This window comes from Scyliorhinus torazame, chromosome 10, assembly GCF_047496885.1.
Source record: "Scyliorhinus torazame isolate Kashiwa2021f chromosome 10, sScyTor2.1, whole genome shotgun sequence".
Classification (NCBI taxonomy): Eukaryota; Metazoa; Chordata; class Chondrichthyes; order Carcharhiniformes; family Scyliorhinidae; genus Scyliorhinus; species Scyliorhinus torazame.
In genome coordinates this window covers 192,307,563-192,323,675 of record NC_092716.1, presented here as the reverse complement: position 1 = coordinate 192,323,675, position 16,113 = coordinate 192,307,563, and the positions used below count along the sequence as shown (strand labels likewise).

The following is a 16,113-nucleotide window of genomic DNA, read 5'->3' as shown; positions in this document are numbered from 1 at the left end:
GATGGGGACTCCCCCGCAGTATTGAATCGGACCAAGGTTCTCACTTTACGGGACTGGTCATGCAGAACGTCCTCACAATATTTGGCATAACCCAAAAATTTCACATTGCGTACCACCCACAGTCGAGTGGTATAGTGGAGCGCATGAATCGGACCCTAAAAACTATTCTCAGAAAAATGGTCCAGCAGAACACCACCACTTGGGATTCAGTCCTCCCCTTTGCGCTGATGTTTCTGCATAACACTGTTTCCACCTCCACAGGTTACGCCCCACACACCCTTATGACCGGACGCCCCATGAAAGGGACAGAATACTTGTTAGGTTTAGACCTGACCAGCCCTGAAGTAATGGCCCTCACTCACGAGAAAGCCGTGGAGCAATTAGTTGCTGATGTAAAAACAGCTCAGTTAGCAGCTGCTGTAAAACTGGGCACCAAAAGGAAACAGAGCAAGGCTTGTTTTGACAAGACAGTGCATGCAACGGAGTATGATATAGGACAACAAGTGATGTTGTCTGTATACAATCCCAGCACATTTCTGTCCCCAAAATACTCAGGTCCGTACTCCATTACGGATAAAGTAAGCCCATCAGTCTACAAAATAAAATACCCAAATGATAAGACTGCCTGGTTTCATATTAACCAGTTAAAGGTTTATGGGGCACAGTCAAACCACGCCCACCACGTCATGCTTGACGCAGACCACACCCCGCCCATAGCCAACGTACCCAGACCAACCTCCGCTAAGTCCAGCCCAGTCACGGACTCGCCCTCGACTCCACCCTCAAAATCTACACTCCGCCCCGGAACGCCCACCGACTGCAGCAGCAGAGACAGCGACTGTGACTTGGACAATAGCCACAGCACGCCTCCCTACTATCCCCATGCAACCGGACCCACACCCAGTGACTCCGATTTCGACTCCAGTGATCCCTTCATGATCACTTTTCTAAACAAATCCCACCACCGACCACCGAACCACACGGACGACCCAGACTGTGTCCCCACCCAACTCGACACTACGCATTGGCACCGCGACAACTCCTACAGACTCGTCTGCAACAACGAGAGCGACCCCAACAAGCAGCTCTTTCCACCCTAATCCACTCCAGAGTTTGGCACCCGGGAGAAGGTGACGACCTTGAGTCTGACTCCCAAGCCGCCAACCCCTTTGCGACCCTGTTCGCAACAGAGAACGGAGGTGTCCACATGATGATTTAAAGGAGACGCTTGGGAGAAGTGTTGTCCTTCCTGATGGAACCTGCAGGATGTTTTGTGTTGTTTGTACGTTTGTTTAATGTTGTTCGTCCGACAGGAGAATTTTTCCACCCGCTTGTTCAGCGTTACCAACCTATCTGCAGATACCTGGTCAACAGACCAGACGCTTGTTCAGCGGAACTAGCTGGTCTGCAGACACTTTAGCCGATACCTGTTCGGGTACCAGACTCCCGATCGTAGCTACTCTTCTGATTCGAGGATAGAGGCAGATAGAAAGAGGCTGATGGGAAAAGCAGCCAACAGTACACAAACGAACAGCTGCAGACAGAACAGGATATTCGACTCTGGGGAAGTCGGCCCAGAACCGATACCTGCAACCATTAGCAGCACATCAACCCAGCCATCTGCAGTTTAATCGGCGATCCCCGGGAACAATTGCAACAAATTAGCAACTGAAAGCCGATCCAGACCTCTCGGCGCCAGCAGTGGCCGAGACAAAGAAAGGTGTACGACCACCCCCCGATTAAGGAATCGCCCCATTATTGGAGCATATCGAACCAAGTGATTGGGACCAAGTCTAATCACTTGGAACCAGGGTCAAGGTCCGCCCCGAGAGGCGGGAAGCCCCTGGGAACTATAAGAGTAAGGGGCCAAGTTCAGATCGACCCTTCTCTTCCTGCTCGCAACCTTCACAAGAACCATCGACAAGAAACCGTAAGTTTGTCTCCAGCGATCGCAACCCAATAGAGACTCCTAGCCATCGACCCATATCAGCCTTTGAATCCTGCAGGCTCAGACCAATTCAAAAGACCATTCGTTTCCCTGACCTGGTGGGCCATTCCCAAAGTTAAGTATTGGCCTGTAGTGGTGGGTAGTAGTCTAGAAAGTAGGATTACTGTATAAGTATTTATTGCTGTATATAATAAATGATCGTTGATTTAACTCTTACTAAGCGGTGTGCTGCCTTATTAATCATAACTTGAACCATGTGGCGGTATCAGAAAGATACCTGGCGACTCGTGAGCAAAGGTGACAGAATTAGAGCTAATAAAACTAAGGCTAATAAGAGCAACAATATCCCACCTCTCTGTTAGCCAATCCTCTATCCATGCAAATAAAATACCTCCATCACCATGGGCTCATATTGTGAAGTAGCCTTTTGTGTCATACGATATTAAATGCTTTTTGGAAATTCAAGTTCATTACATCTACTGGTTCCCCTTCATCTATCCTGTTCATTATCACCTCAAAGAATTCTAATAAATTTTTCAGACATGGTTTCCCCTCTATGAATCATGCTTAATGTTCTTGATTATATTAATCATTTCTAAATGCTCTGCTATTACATCCTTTATAATGGACTCTAACATTTTCCCAATGACAGAAGTTAAGCGAGCTGGTTTACAGATTTGTTTTTTGTCTCCCTCCTTTTTTGAATAAAGGCGTTATTGGCAGTTTTCCAATCCTCTGAGACTTTTCCAGAATTTAAGGATTCTTGGAAGATGCCACCCTTTGATTGTGTTATTTTTGGAATGTTATTAGCGTCTTCCACCATGATGACTGACGCAAAGCATTTGTTGAACTCCTCTGCTATTTCCTGGTTCCAAGTATCATTTTTAAGGGGCCTTTGCTCACTTTGGCATCTTTTTTAAAAAAAAATGTTTAAAGAAGCTCTTGCTGTCTGTCTTTATATCACTTATCCTCATAGTTAATCTTCACCCTCTATTATGTTTGGTCATTTTTTGTTGGTTTTAAGACTTCACCAATCCTCTGGTTTAGCCCTAATCTGTGCCACAAATGTTTAATAATACCATGTAAGGGTCCTTCCTGTGTGTTCCCGTTTATTCCCTTATTTTCCTTTAACATTTTTGACGTTGCATTTTGATCTATGGATTTGTGGACATGTGGCTTTAAAGCAGCCTGTGTCTTTAATTAAAACAGGAAGACCCAGAAGGCTGTGCTCTTTTCTACTGACTCGGATTGACATCAGTGATGACTCAGTTTGATTGATTTGGCTGGTGGCTAATGAATTGAACAAAAGGCTGTGCTTTGCCCGGTAACAGGCGGTGATTGGATCAGATCCCACTGGAATTTTTTCAAAGTCACAAGGTTCCAGTTTGGTTTCACTCTTGATTTTGCAGCTGGGATGGAGGGTTCTAATTAATTCTCTCTCAAAAGAGCCAGCTAAACACGCTTCAGAAGGCCACTGTGAGGGCTGATTCTCTCTCCAGAAAGGAGGGGCACCGTTGTCAAAGCACGAGCTGGAAGAAGGGTTTGATGTGAGATAAAGTGTCCCAAGAAAGAAATAGGCCTGAGTGAACCTCAAGTTGAAGCCCAGTTTAATAAAAAATAGTCTCTCCAGAAGAAAGCCTGCTCCTTGTGAATACTGAATGAATGACTCTGCAAGGAGACCATCACTAGCTGTAAACCAGAGGCTTTGATCAACCAGCGTGCTGTGAAGAAAGCGTGCTAAGGAACCACCGTTTGAAATAAAGACTCTCATCTTTTGACCTTCATCCTCATAATTTGTACCCCCCGACCCCGTGTTTGTCTTTCATGTGTGTTGGTAGAGGGTGGGACAGTTAAAGGGGGTCGTAGGTTCCCTTGCTATTCAGTTGCATTTACTGCATATTTAATCTTTATTCTTGTTATAAATAAACAGTAATTGTGTTTCAACTTACAAACCTGGTGACTGTAATTATTGGGCAGCTAAGGGCCAAAGACTTTGAGCCTTTTTGGAAGAATTATTGGTTAATTCACTTGTGTTGTGACTCCTGGATGAGGGAGGCTGGAATTGACCAAGCACTTGCCAACGGTGTCGTAACAACTATCCTTCACTTCCTTGGTTAACCATGGCTGATTTATCCTCTTCCTAGAATCCGTCTTCCTTACTGGGATATATCTTTCTTTAATGTGTCATGAAACTATCTTAATGTGTCATGGAACTATTTTCAGAAACATCTATCATTGCTGATCAACTGGCTTTCCTGCTCAACACCTTTCCGAGTCCACTCCAGCCCATTCTACCCTTATTCCTTCATAATTGCCCTTATTTAAGTGTAGCATGATTGTTTCGGACCTAGGTTTCTCACTCTGAAACTGAATGCTAAATTCGACCATGTTATGATCACTGCTTCTTAGGGAACATTTTACTCTGAGATCTGTAGTTGACCACAACAGATCATTCTCAGAAACTGTCCAGAATATACTCCATGAAAACTTCCACACCTCTTCCAAACTCCCACACTTACCTCAACTCCAGATTTCTACTCACTTCAGCTAGCGCACTGACCAGCGCGGCCCGCCCTGCTTTCCCCCTCCTGCGGCGGGCCCCGCTTTCCACCTCCCGCGCCATGCCCCGCTTTCTCCTTCCTGCAGCGTGCCCCGCTTTCCCCTCCAGTGGCACACCCCGCTTTCCCCCCCCCGCGGCACACCCAGCCTTCCCCCCTCCCGCGGCCCACCCAGCCTTCCCCCTCTGGCGGTCCGCCCCGCTTTCCCCCTCACTTTCCCCTTCCCTCCCCCGAACTTGCCACTTGCCTCTTCTCTTTCCCGAACCTGCTGCTCACCTCCTCCCTCTCCTGACTCTCCTGCTGGTCACTTCCCTCTCCTGAACCCTTCATTGCCGCCCCTCGACTGCGCTTTCACTACAAGAGTGGCAACAAGAGTGCGGGAGGGTACTGGAGGGGGTGGATGGCGGGAAGCAGCGAGCAGGAGATTGAGGGAGGTAGTGAGTTGGAGGGTCAAGGGTTGTGGTGTGCATGAGGGTTGAGGAAGGGAAGCGGGAAGTGGCAAGTTAGTAAGAGGATGTTTGGACTAGTTAGATTCAAGGCAGCCAATAGGTTTTTAATGTAAAAATTACAGGTCAGGAACATAATCCACCCTCATTCTATGGTTTCTTATGGGAAAATGATTTTTGTTTAGCACACACTGTTCTTTGGGAACACGTTAGGAGTGCTAAACAAGGGATAGCTGAACTTCAACAGATTCCCTTTGAATTCCCCTCAAGCATACTGTAGAAATTATTAATCTTGATGGTACAGATTGTTTGACACATTGATATCTCCACAATAACAAATACTAGGAAAATATGGAAATATTTTCATTTCATTGACTTTATTTTGTTATTTTATATTCTGCCTTAGTGGTCGTTGCTGTTACTATGGATGAGTAGGGTCTTACTTTTGGCATCTATAAGCCTCTCCCTTGGGGCCGTGTCGAATGAGGAGAGTTGCTCTTTGACTTTGGCAATGTCCTTCGGATGGAGGTAGTCAAACAAACTCTGGCCAATCAGATCTGTCTGCAAATGAAGCACAGGAAAGGATCATTTAAAGGGAGACAGACAATCAATCCCAAATGGTTGCATCTCCAGGACATTCGCAAAAGTTCCACAATCTCACCTGATCACTGGGGAGGCAGTGGCATTGTCACTGGTCTAATAATCCTGAGACCCAATCTAATGCTCTAGGGACCTGGGTGCAAATCCCACCATGGTAGATGGTGAAATTTGAATTCAATGAAAAATTTGGAATTAGCATTCTCACGATGACCATAAAACCATTGTCGATTGTCGTAAAAATCCATCTGGTTCACTAATGTCCTTTAGTGAAGGAAATCGGCCATCCTTACCTGGTCTGGCCTACATGTTACTCCAGACCCACAGCAATGTGGTTGACTCTTAAATACACTCAGGGATGGACAACAAATGCTGGCCCAACCAGCGACACCCACATGCCATGAGCGAATAAAGATCCAATTTCAATGCATTTCGCTGCAAAGGTTTTTGGTGCACTGCAAGATTCCACAAACAGCAAGGAGGCAGACAAATCAGTCTGTGTGGGACTTTTTGGTGGTGTTAGTTGAAGGGGGACTTTTCACTCAGGTCACCAGGAGAGTTCCTCCACCCCAACAGACAGCAGCAAGGCTCCCATCTACACTCGGTCCTGCACCCCAGAGTCTTCAAGCTAGACCTAGAGGGGCTGAGCCCACGAGTTGCTCAGTAAGGCCCGAGTCCCACCAATTGTGCTGACTGGGGCTAAGTTGATAGCACGCCCCCCTCAGAATCACAAAGTTCCTGGTTCAAGTCCCACTCCAGGACTGGAGCACAAATCTAGGCTGATACCCCAGTGAAGTAATGAGAGAGTGCTGCACTGCTAGGGGTTCTGTCTTTAGGATGAGACTGAATGAGGCCCCATCTGCCGTTTGGGTACATTTAAAAGATCACATGGCATTCATTTTGAAGAGGAGCAGAGTAATTCATCCCTCAATCAACACTATGAAAACTGATTGTCTGGTCATTATCACGTTGCTGTTCATGGGGGCCTTCCTGTGTGAGAATTGGCTGCCACATTTCCCACATTACAACAATGACTTCACTTCAGAAGTATGACATTGGCAGTAAAAGAGCTTTGGGACATCTGGTGTCCGTGGAAAGTGCCACGTCTTTCTTTTCTTTAATTGGGCCAAGAACCTATCTCAGCCAATCCCACATATGATTCATGGCAAGAGGTTGAAGCTACTTCAGAGTTCTTCTACATTGTCCCGGAGCCAACCAGAAAACTGCCAAGTTCATTCCCAGTCAGTGCAAAACTAGTTGCTCTCAGAAGAGACAACAGCAGAAAATCTGCAATTAATCAAGTTATTCCTGGATTAGCAAAGTGTAACTAAGTCAGGATTCCTGATCTTTTTGGTTGCTATCCAGTTTTAAATGCCCATCGGGGTCAGAACAGGATTATTCTAACTGCAATGCCCAGCCTTTGAAAGACAGAAATTATATAGGACCTTTCATGACCTCAGGACACCACAAAGCGACTTACAATCCGTGCAGGACTTTTGAAATACAGTCACTGTTGTAATGTTGGATATACAGCAGACAATGTGTGCACAGCAAGCTCCCACAGCCAGAATATCATAATGGATCAAATCATTTGAATCTATGTTGATTTGAGGGATAAATATTGGCCAGGACACCGGAGAGCACTTCCCCGGATCTTCTTCTAATAGTAGCCATGGGATCTTTTAGGTCCACCTGACAGGGAGCAGATGGGACACAGTTTAAAGCCTCATCCACCAGACACCAACTCCGAGTGCAGCACTCAGTCAGTAAAATCACCATAGTCCCAGGTGACGAGAGGCTGCTTTCTCCTTTGAGGAGGAGAGCTGATTTAACCGGAGGATCACCATACCTCAGGTGATGGGCAAGGTTAAGAAGGCAGGGCCTTCATGAATAAGCTCAGCCGGTATGGAGATTGAACCCACGCTGTTGGCCTTGTTCTGCATCGCAAACCAGCTGTCCAGCCAACTGACCTAAATTGGCCAGGGTCAATACTAACCCTTGATAATGCAACGCTTCCCCAGTCCTACCCCTCCAACAGGGCAGTCCTTCCTCACTACTGACTCTCAGACACTGCAGTGTTCCTTCTGTACTGACCTTCTGACAGTGCAGCGCTTCCTCAGTACTCAGTACTGTTTCTCCAGCAATGCTGTGCTCCTTCAGTACTGACCAGATGGCAGTCCAGTCGACAGTGCAGCGGAACACTGGGAAGTGTCAGTCTACATTTTGTACTCTAATCCCTGGAGCAGGACTTGAAACTGAAACCTTCTGACTCAAAACATGGGTGGTAACAATAGAGACAAGTAATTTTAGCATCAAAAGACATAGTTTTAAGATTGAAAAAAAATCCAACCTCAATTTGTTTTGTAATCATCTCAAACTTTCAATAAAACAAATTACTCACTAATTAGCTCATTGTGTGTTTGCCAGCTCTTTGAAAGATTTATCCATTAGTCCCACTTCTCCTACTGTCCCGCAGTCCCTTTTCTTGCCAAGTATCTATCTAATTGCCTTTTGAAAGTTATTATTGAATTAGCACTCCACCCTTTCATCCATCCGCTTCCTTTGCTAATTACCTTCCAACCATGTCCCAAAATGTGAACACATTTTTTATGGTTTAAGTCACTACTACATCCGACTTGAGACTTATATTGTATCAACTAGAGAAAATATATTTAATTGCTATAAATGTTATATTAATAGAACCACAGAACAAAGCAAGGCCATTTAGCTGTTTGTGCACCAGCTGTTGCTAGCTCTTCAACGGTCAAATCCTGTTTCCCTGTTCTTTCCTTACATCCTTCCTCACTGCACCTACAATTTCCATTACATGCCAGGCATCAAGCATCTCAGTATAATGAAGACCATGTCAGCGGAGCTACAATGTTGAAGAGACCTGTACCCATTGTAAGACTCAAGTCACTTTATAGCTGTGCAACTTTACCTGGCTGTAGTTGAGGATTTTGAAAACCGATTCAGACACAAAAAGAATCTTTCCTCGGTCACAACCCACAACAAAAAGAAATCCATCGGCCGCCTGCGGAAACAGAAATTAGTTTGATAAGACCATAAGACCATAAGACATAGGAGCGGAAGTAAGGCCATTCGGCCCATCGAGTCCACTCCACCATTCAATCATGGCTGATTTCAACTCCATTTACCCGCGCTCTCTCTCCATAGCCCTTAATTCCTCGAGAAATCAAGAATTTATCAACTTCTGTCTTAAAGACACTCAACGTCCCGGCCTCCACCTCCCTCTGTGGCAATAAATTCCACAGACCCACCACTCTCTGCTGAAGAAATTTCTCCTCATCTCTGTTCTAAAGTGACTCCCTTTCATTCTAAGTGATGAGCAAACATTCTCCAATAAAAAGGCAATATCTGCCCTCTTCCCTCCTTTACAAAAAGCCAATAAACCCTCCAATGTATATACACCAAATAAAAACAAATCAACAACGGTCAAATATTTCACAAAGCTGGGTGAAGATTTTGACAAAGTATTCACTGGAACAGGTTTAAAACACACAACATAACAACAGGTGGTGGTTATATGGCTTGACCAACCTTATTGAATTTTTTGAGGTGGTAACAGAGAGAGTAGATGGTGGTAATGCAGTAGATGTCGTTTATCTGGATGTTCAAAAGGTCTTTGATTCGGTGTCCCATAACAGACTAATGAATAATGTCAGAGACTGTGGAGTCAGGGGACAAGTGACAAATGGATTGTCAGCTGGTTTCAAGACAAAGTAAAGAGTGGGAATAAAGAATGATTATTCAGAATGGCAGAAAGGGGGGCGGGGCGGGGGGGAAAAGTGTGGTGCTCCACTAGGATCAGTGTTCAGACCACTACTGTTCACAATTTACATTAATATGCGGACTTTGGAATTGAAAACACAATTTCTAACTTTGCAGTTGACACTAAATTGGGAAGAGATAGTCAATACTGAAAAGGATTGCAACAATTTACAGGAGGTCAGTAATAAACTTTCAGAATGGGCAAATAGTTGGCAAATCAAGTTCAACACGAATAACTGTGAGGTGGTACATTTAGGTAGACAGACACTTAAAACTTGGAAGGTGAAAGACATGCTAGGGTAGAGGAACACCAGTGTTAAAAATTGCACTGCAGATTGCGAAGGCCACTTTAAAAATAGCAAACCAAGCATTAAGCTTTATTTCTAGAGGAACCAAATTCAAAAGTAGGGAAGTTACATTAAACTTGCGTCAAACTTTGGTTAGGACACACTTCGAGTACTGCGCGCAGTTCTGCTCACCATTTTATTAAAAGGATAAAGAGGCACTGGAGAGGGTGCAGAGAAGATTTACAAGGATGATGCCAGAATTATGTAGGTATACATATCAAGGTAGGATCGACAGGCTGGGTGTCTTTTCTCTTCAAAAAATTTTGAGGGTTGACCTAACAGAGGTCTTTAAAATACTGAAAGATAGTGTGGATACAGAGAGAATGTTCCCTCTTGTGGGGAAGAGCATAACTGAATGCCATCAGCATCAACAGTAGTCACAAAGAAATCTTAATAATAATAATAATAATAATAATAATAATCTTTATTGGTGTTACAAGTAGGCTTACATTAACACTGCAATGAAGTTACGGTTAAAAACCCCTGGTCGCCACACTCCGGTGTCTTTTCGGGTACACTGAGGGAGAATTTAGAATGTCCAATTCACCTAACAAACACGTCTACCGAGACTTATGGGAGGAAACCGGAGCACCTGGAGGAAACTCACGCAGACACAGGGAGAACGTGCAGACTCCGCACAGAGTGACCCAAGCTAGTAATCGAACCTGGGACCCTGGTGCTGTGAAACAACAGTGCTAACCACTGTGCAACCATGCCACCCATCCAATAGGGAATTCAGGAGAAACTTCTTTACGCAAAAAGGCGAGAACATGGAATTTGGTGCCACAGAGAGCGATTGGAACAAACATCATAAATGCATTTAAAGGAAGGGTAGAGCATACATGCGAGAGCCTCAGAATAAGTGGCAGGCCATTTAAGAGTGAGATGAGGAGGAATTTCTTCACTCAGGGGTGGTGGATCTTTGGAATTCTCCACCCCAGAGGACTGTGGAAGTTCAGTTAGTGAGAATGCTCATGACAGAAAGCAATAGTTCCTGGATACTAATGACATCAAGGGATGTGGGGATAGTGGGTTAAATAAAGCGGAGAAGTAAATGATCAACCATGATCGGTTTGAATGACAGGCTTAATGCACAGCTTCTGCTCCCATTTACTATGCTCTCTGTAGTTACAATGTTGATTTAGATGTTGAATGGTGGGAGGAGGCTGGAGTGGAGCATTAACACTAGCTGGCATGGACTGCTTGTGCTGAATGGCCCGTCTCTGTGCTGTATATATTCCCGTGGCTGTTCCTCCATTTTTAAAATTTCTTCAGGCTGTGAGCGTATCTGGCAAAAGCCATTGTCCATTCCGAATTGCCCTCGAGAAAGTAGTGTTGAGCCAACTTCTTGAACTGCAGGGATACCCACAGTGTCGCTCAGGAGAGATTTCCAGGATTTGGATCCATCGATGTGCGACTTGCGAATGATGGTGTTCCCCTGGGTCTGCTGTTCTTGTTCTTCTAGGTGGTAGTGGTCACAGGTTTGAAAGATGCTGTCAAAGGAACCATGTCGATTTTCTGCAGTGTATCTGGAGCTGGCACAAACTGCAGCCACTATGTGGAGTGAATGTTCACGGTGTTGGGTGCCAATCAAGGTTCAGGTCTTGTCTTAAATCCAATTTCTGGGTTTGCTCCCCTCACACCCTTGCCCAATCGACCAATTTCAGTCTCGAAAATTTCATGAGGGTGCTACCACTGAGCCAAGGCTGTGAAAGGGGTGATTCCAATGAAACTTACTATAGGCAGTGTGGTAGTATGTATTGGGGGTCATGTGGGACTGGAAGCCCTAATGTCATTGGCTGACAGATCCCGGGTCCTGGTTGGCCGTTGACCTCTAGCTCCGCCCTGAAGGCGGAGTATAAGAAGCCGGAGTCCTCCCCCGCAGGCCAGTCTACTATTGAGCTGCGGGGGAACAGACACGCTTAATAAAGCCTCATCGACTTCACTCTATTCGTCTCACGGAGTCTTTGTGCGCTACAATTTATTAAGCGTGCCTAAAAAGGACTATGGAGCTCAGGATCATTCCGGAATGCCTGAGGATCAGCCCCCACGCAGTGAACGCGGCAGCAGCCTTCAAGCACTGGCAGACTTGCTTCGAGGCCTACCTCAGAACGACCACCGGCCGGGTCACAGAAGACCAAAAACTACAGGTCCTGCACTCGAGGGTGAGCACGGAGATCTTCTCCCTCATCGAAGACTCGGACGATTTCCAGACGGCGTTCGCAGCACTGAAAAGTCTCTATGTCCGCCCAGTTAACCAAATCTACGCTCGCTACCAGCTCGCGACGAGACGGCAAAGTCCCGGAGAATCGATGGACGAATTCTACGCCGCGCTGCTGATTTTGGGACGAGCCTGCAGCTGCCCTTCGGTGAACGCAAATGAACACACGGACATGTTAATGCGCGAAGCTTTTGTGGCAGGTATGAATTCCTCCCAAATCCGCCAAAGACTTCTAGGAAGAGAGTCGCTAGGACTCTGAGGCCCGGGCCCTAGCAGCCTCCCTAGACGTGGCCGCGCGTAATACCCGCGCCGATGGCCCCGACCGCGCGGCAGCCCATTGGGCTCCGTACGTACCCGTCGCGACAAACCCACCCCCCCCCGGACACCCCACAGGCTTGCGCGGTCCAAACGCCGAGTCGCACCGGGGGCGCCCGCTGTTATTTCTGCGGCCAGGCGAAACACCCCCGACAGCGCTGCCCGGCCCGCGCAGCTATCTGCAAGAGCTGCGGGAAAAAGGGACATTACGTGGTTGTTTGCCGGTCCCGCAAGGTCGCCGCTGTCCCGGGAGAACAGGGAGCCCTGCAAGCCGTTTACGCGCCCCAACCCCCCCAGCACGCCATGTACGACCCGCAGGCGCAGCCGCTCTGGGTCCCGACCACCGCGGTCCCGGGAGAACAGGGAGCCCTGCACGCCGCTTACGCTCCCCAACCCCCCTCCCCGCACCCCATGTATTACCCGCCGGCGCCACCAACTTGGGTCCCGACCACCCCTGTCCCCGGTGAGGGAGCTCCGCGCGGTCCGAGCGCTCCCCAGCCCCCCCAGCGCCCCATGTGCGACCCGCAGACGCCGCCATTTTGGGTCCCGGCCACCACGAGGGAAGGAAGGGCGCCGCCATCTTGGACCGCCCCAGACCTGTACGACGCATGGGGGCGGACATTTTGTCCACCCCCGCCGCCATCTTGTGACCCCCCAGCCACGTGCGATGTATGGGGGCGGCCATTTTGTCCATCCCCGACGCCATCTTGGACGGCAACAACGGACCCCACTCCACTACTACAACCACGTCTCGCTTCAATTACGCTCGATCAAGCTCGGCCCTGGACACTCCAGACGACGACGACAACGGTGCTAATAAACGGCCACGAGACGCCATGCCTAGTCGACTCCGGGAGCACGGAGAGCTTTATACACCCCGACACGGTAAGACGCTGTTCCTTGACCACCTATCCCAGCGCACAAAAGATTTCCCTAGCTGCAGGATCCCACTCCGTACAGATCCAAGGATTCTGCATAGTTACCCTAACGGTGCAGGGGAGGGAGTTCAAAAACTACAAACTAAACGTCCTTCCCCAACTCTGTGCCCCCACCTTGCTGGGATTAGATTTCCAATGCAATCTACAGAGCCTTACGTTCAAATTTGGCGGCACAATACCCCCACTCACTATCTGCGGCCTCGCAACCCTCAAGGTGCAACCCCCGTCCTTGTTTGCGAACCTCACCCCGGATTGCAAACCCGTCGCCACTAGGAGCAGACGGTACAGCGCCCAGGACCGGACCTTCATTCGGTCCGAAGTCCAGCGGCTACTAAAGGAGGGCATAATCCAGGCCAGCAATAGTCCCTGGAGAGCGCAGGTGGTAGTAGTGAAGACAGGGGAGAAACAAAGGATGGTCATTGACTATAGTCAGACCATCAACAGGTACACCCAACTAGACGCGTACCCTCTCCTCCGCATATCCTACATGGTCAATCGGATTGCCCAATATAAGGTCTTCTCCACCGTGGACCTCAAGTCCGCCTACCATCAGCTCCCCATCCGCCCAAGTGACCGCAAGTACACAGCCTTCGAGGCAGACGGGCGATTATACCATTTCCTAAGGGTCCCTTTTGGAGTCACAAACGGGGTCTCGGTCTTCCAACGGGAGATGGACCGAATGGTTGATCAACATGGGTTGCGGGCCACGTTCCCGTATCTCGACAATGTAACCATCTGCGGCCACGACCAGCAGGACCACGACGCCAACCTCCAAAAATTCCTCCAGACCGCCAAAGCCTTGAACCTCACATACAACGAGGACAAGTGCGTTTTTAGCACCAATCGGCTAGCCATTCTGGGCTACGTAGTGCGCAATGGGATAATAGGCCCCGACCCCGAACGTATGCGCGCCCTCATGGAATTTCCCCTCACGCACTGCCCAAAAGCCCTGAAACGCTGCCTGGGGTTCTTTTCATACTACGCCCAGTGGGTCCCCCAGTACGCAGACAAGGCCCGCCCCCTAATACAGACCACGACCTTCCCTCTGTCGACAGAGGCTTGCCAGGCCTTCAGCCGCATCAAAGCGGCTATCGCAAAGGCCACGATGCGCGCCATCGACGAGTCCCTCCCCTTCCAGGTCGAGAGCGACGCCTCCGAGGTAGCTCTAGCGGCCACCCTTAACCAAGCGGGCAGACCCATGGCCTTTTTCTCCCGGACCCTCCACGCCTCAGAAATCCGCCACTCCTCAGTGGAAAAGGAAGCCCAAGCCATAGTGGAAGCTGTGCGACATTGGAGGCATTACCTGGCCGGCAGGAGATTCACTCTCCTCACGGACCAACGGTCGGTAACCTTCATGTTCGACAATGCACAGCGGGGCAAAATCAAAAACGACAAGATCTTAAGGTGGAGGATCGAGCTCTCCACCTTCAACTATGAGATTTTGTATTGTCCCGGAAAGCTGAACGAGCCGTCCGATGCCCTATCCCGCGGCACATGTGCCAACGCACAAATTAACCGCCTCCAAACCCTCCACGAGGACCTCTGCCACCCGGGGGTCACTCGGTTTTTCCACTTCATCAAGTCCCGCAATCTCCCATACTCTTTAGAGGAGGTCCGTACAGTCACAAGGGACTGCCACATCTGCGCGGAATGCAAGCCGCATTTTTTCAGGCCGGATGGAGCGCACCTGATTAAGGCTTCCCGCCTCTTTGAACGCCTCAGTCTCGATTTCAAAGGGCCCCTCCCCTTCACCGACCGCAACGCATATTTTCTTAATGTGGTGGACGAATACTCCCGCTTCCCTTTTGCCATTCCCTGCTCTGACATGACCGCGGCCACAGTCATTAAAGCCCTGAACAGCATCTTCACACTGTTCGGTTACCCCGCATACGTCCACAGCGACAGGGGGTCCTCTTTCATGAGTGACGAGCTGCGCCAGTTCCTGCTCAGTAAGGGCATAGCGTCAAGCAGGACGACCAGCTACAACCCCCGGGGGAACGGGCAAGTAGAGAGGGAGAACGGCACGGTCTGGAAGGCCGTCCTACTGGCCCTACGGTCCAGGGACCTCCCAGTTTCACGGTGGCAGGAGGTCCTCCCGGACGCTCTCCACTCCATCCGGTCGTTATTATGTACGAGCACTAATCAAACGCCTCATGAGCGTCTCCTTGTCTTCCCTAGGAGGTCCTCCTCTGGAACGTCGCTGCCGACCTGGCTGGCGGCCCCAGGACCCATCTTGCTCCGAAAGCATGTGCGGGCACATAAGGCGGACCCGTTGGTCGAAAGGGTTCACCTCCTCCACGCGAACCCGCAGTACGCTTACGTGGAGTACCCCGGCGCCCGCCGGCAACACACACACCCCCCCGACACCATTCACCCAACCCCCCCCATTCCTGCCACCGCCGCACCCCGCGACCACCCCCTTCCCAGGAGGATCGGTTCGCCTCCCCTCAGGCCCGACCAAGAATAAAGCCCAAGCTGAAACCGTAAGGCTCCCGGAGACGACAACACCGGTACAAGCACCACCACCACCGGGGCCGAGGCGATCGACACGGACGACCAGACCGCCCGACCGACTCGTGGCGTCGATCTAAATCAAAATATGGACTTTTCACAAGAACATTTTGCTTTTCTCCCTATACCCGCTGTAAATAGTTGAAACAGGACAAAATTGTACAATACTGTATTGCCATGTGAATGTTTTTTTTTTCCCTCCCAGGACCAGCCCTGTAAACCCTTACCACCATACGAAGCATCACCCCGCCGGGTTCATTTTTGACAAGGGGTGAATGTGGTAGTATGTATTGGGGGTCATGTGGGACTGGAAGTCCTAATGTCATTGGCTGACAGATCCCGGGTCCTGGTTGGCCGTTGACCTCTAGCTCCGCCCTGAAGGCGGAGTATAAGAAGCCGGAGTCCTCCCCCGCAGGCCAGTCTACTATTGAGCTGCGGGG

At 49.0% G+C, this 16,113-nt stretch overlaps 1 protein-coding gene across 4 annotated transcripts in view; it reads right to left on the bottom strand.

Annotated features, from left to right (window-relative positions):
• Window positions 1-16,113, bottom strand: part of LOC140384463 (basic helix-loop-helix ARNT-like protein 1) — a 74,151-nt gene that overhangs the window by 27,534 nt on the left and 30,504 nt on the right. For all 4 annotated transcript variants that reach the window (XM_072466182.1, XM_072466184.1, XM_072466183.1 and 1 more), the window contains exons 8-9: window positions 8,491-8,583; window positions 5,396-5,513 (exon numbers count right to left, since the gene is read on the bottom strand). In XM_072466182.1, coding sequence (XP_072322283.1) covers window positions 5,396-5,513; window positions 8,491-8,583 — 211 coding nt within the window. The remainder of the gene's footprint in view (window positions 1-5,395; window positions 5,514-8,490; window positions 8,584-16,113) is intronic.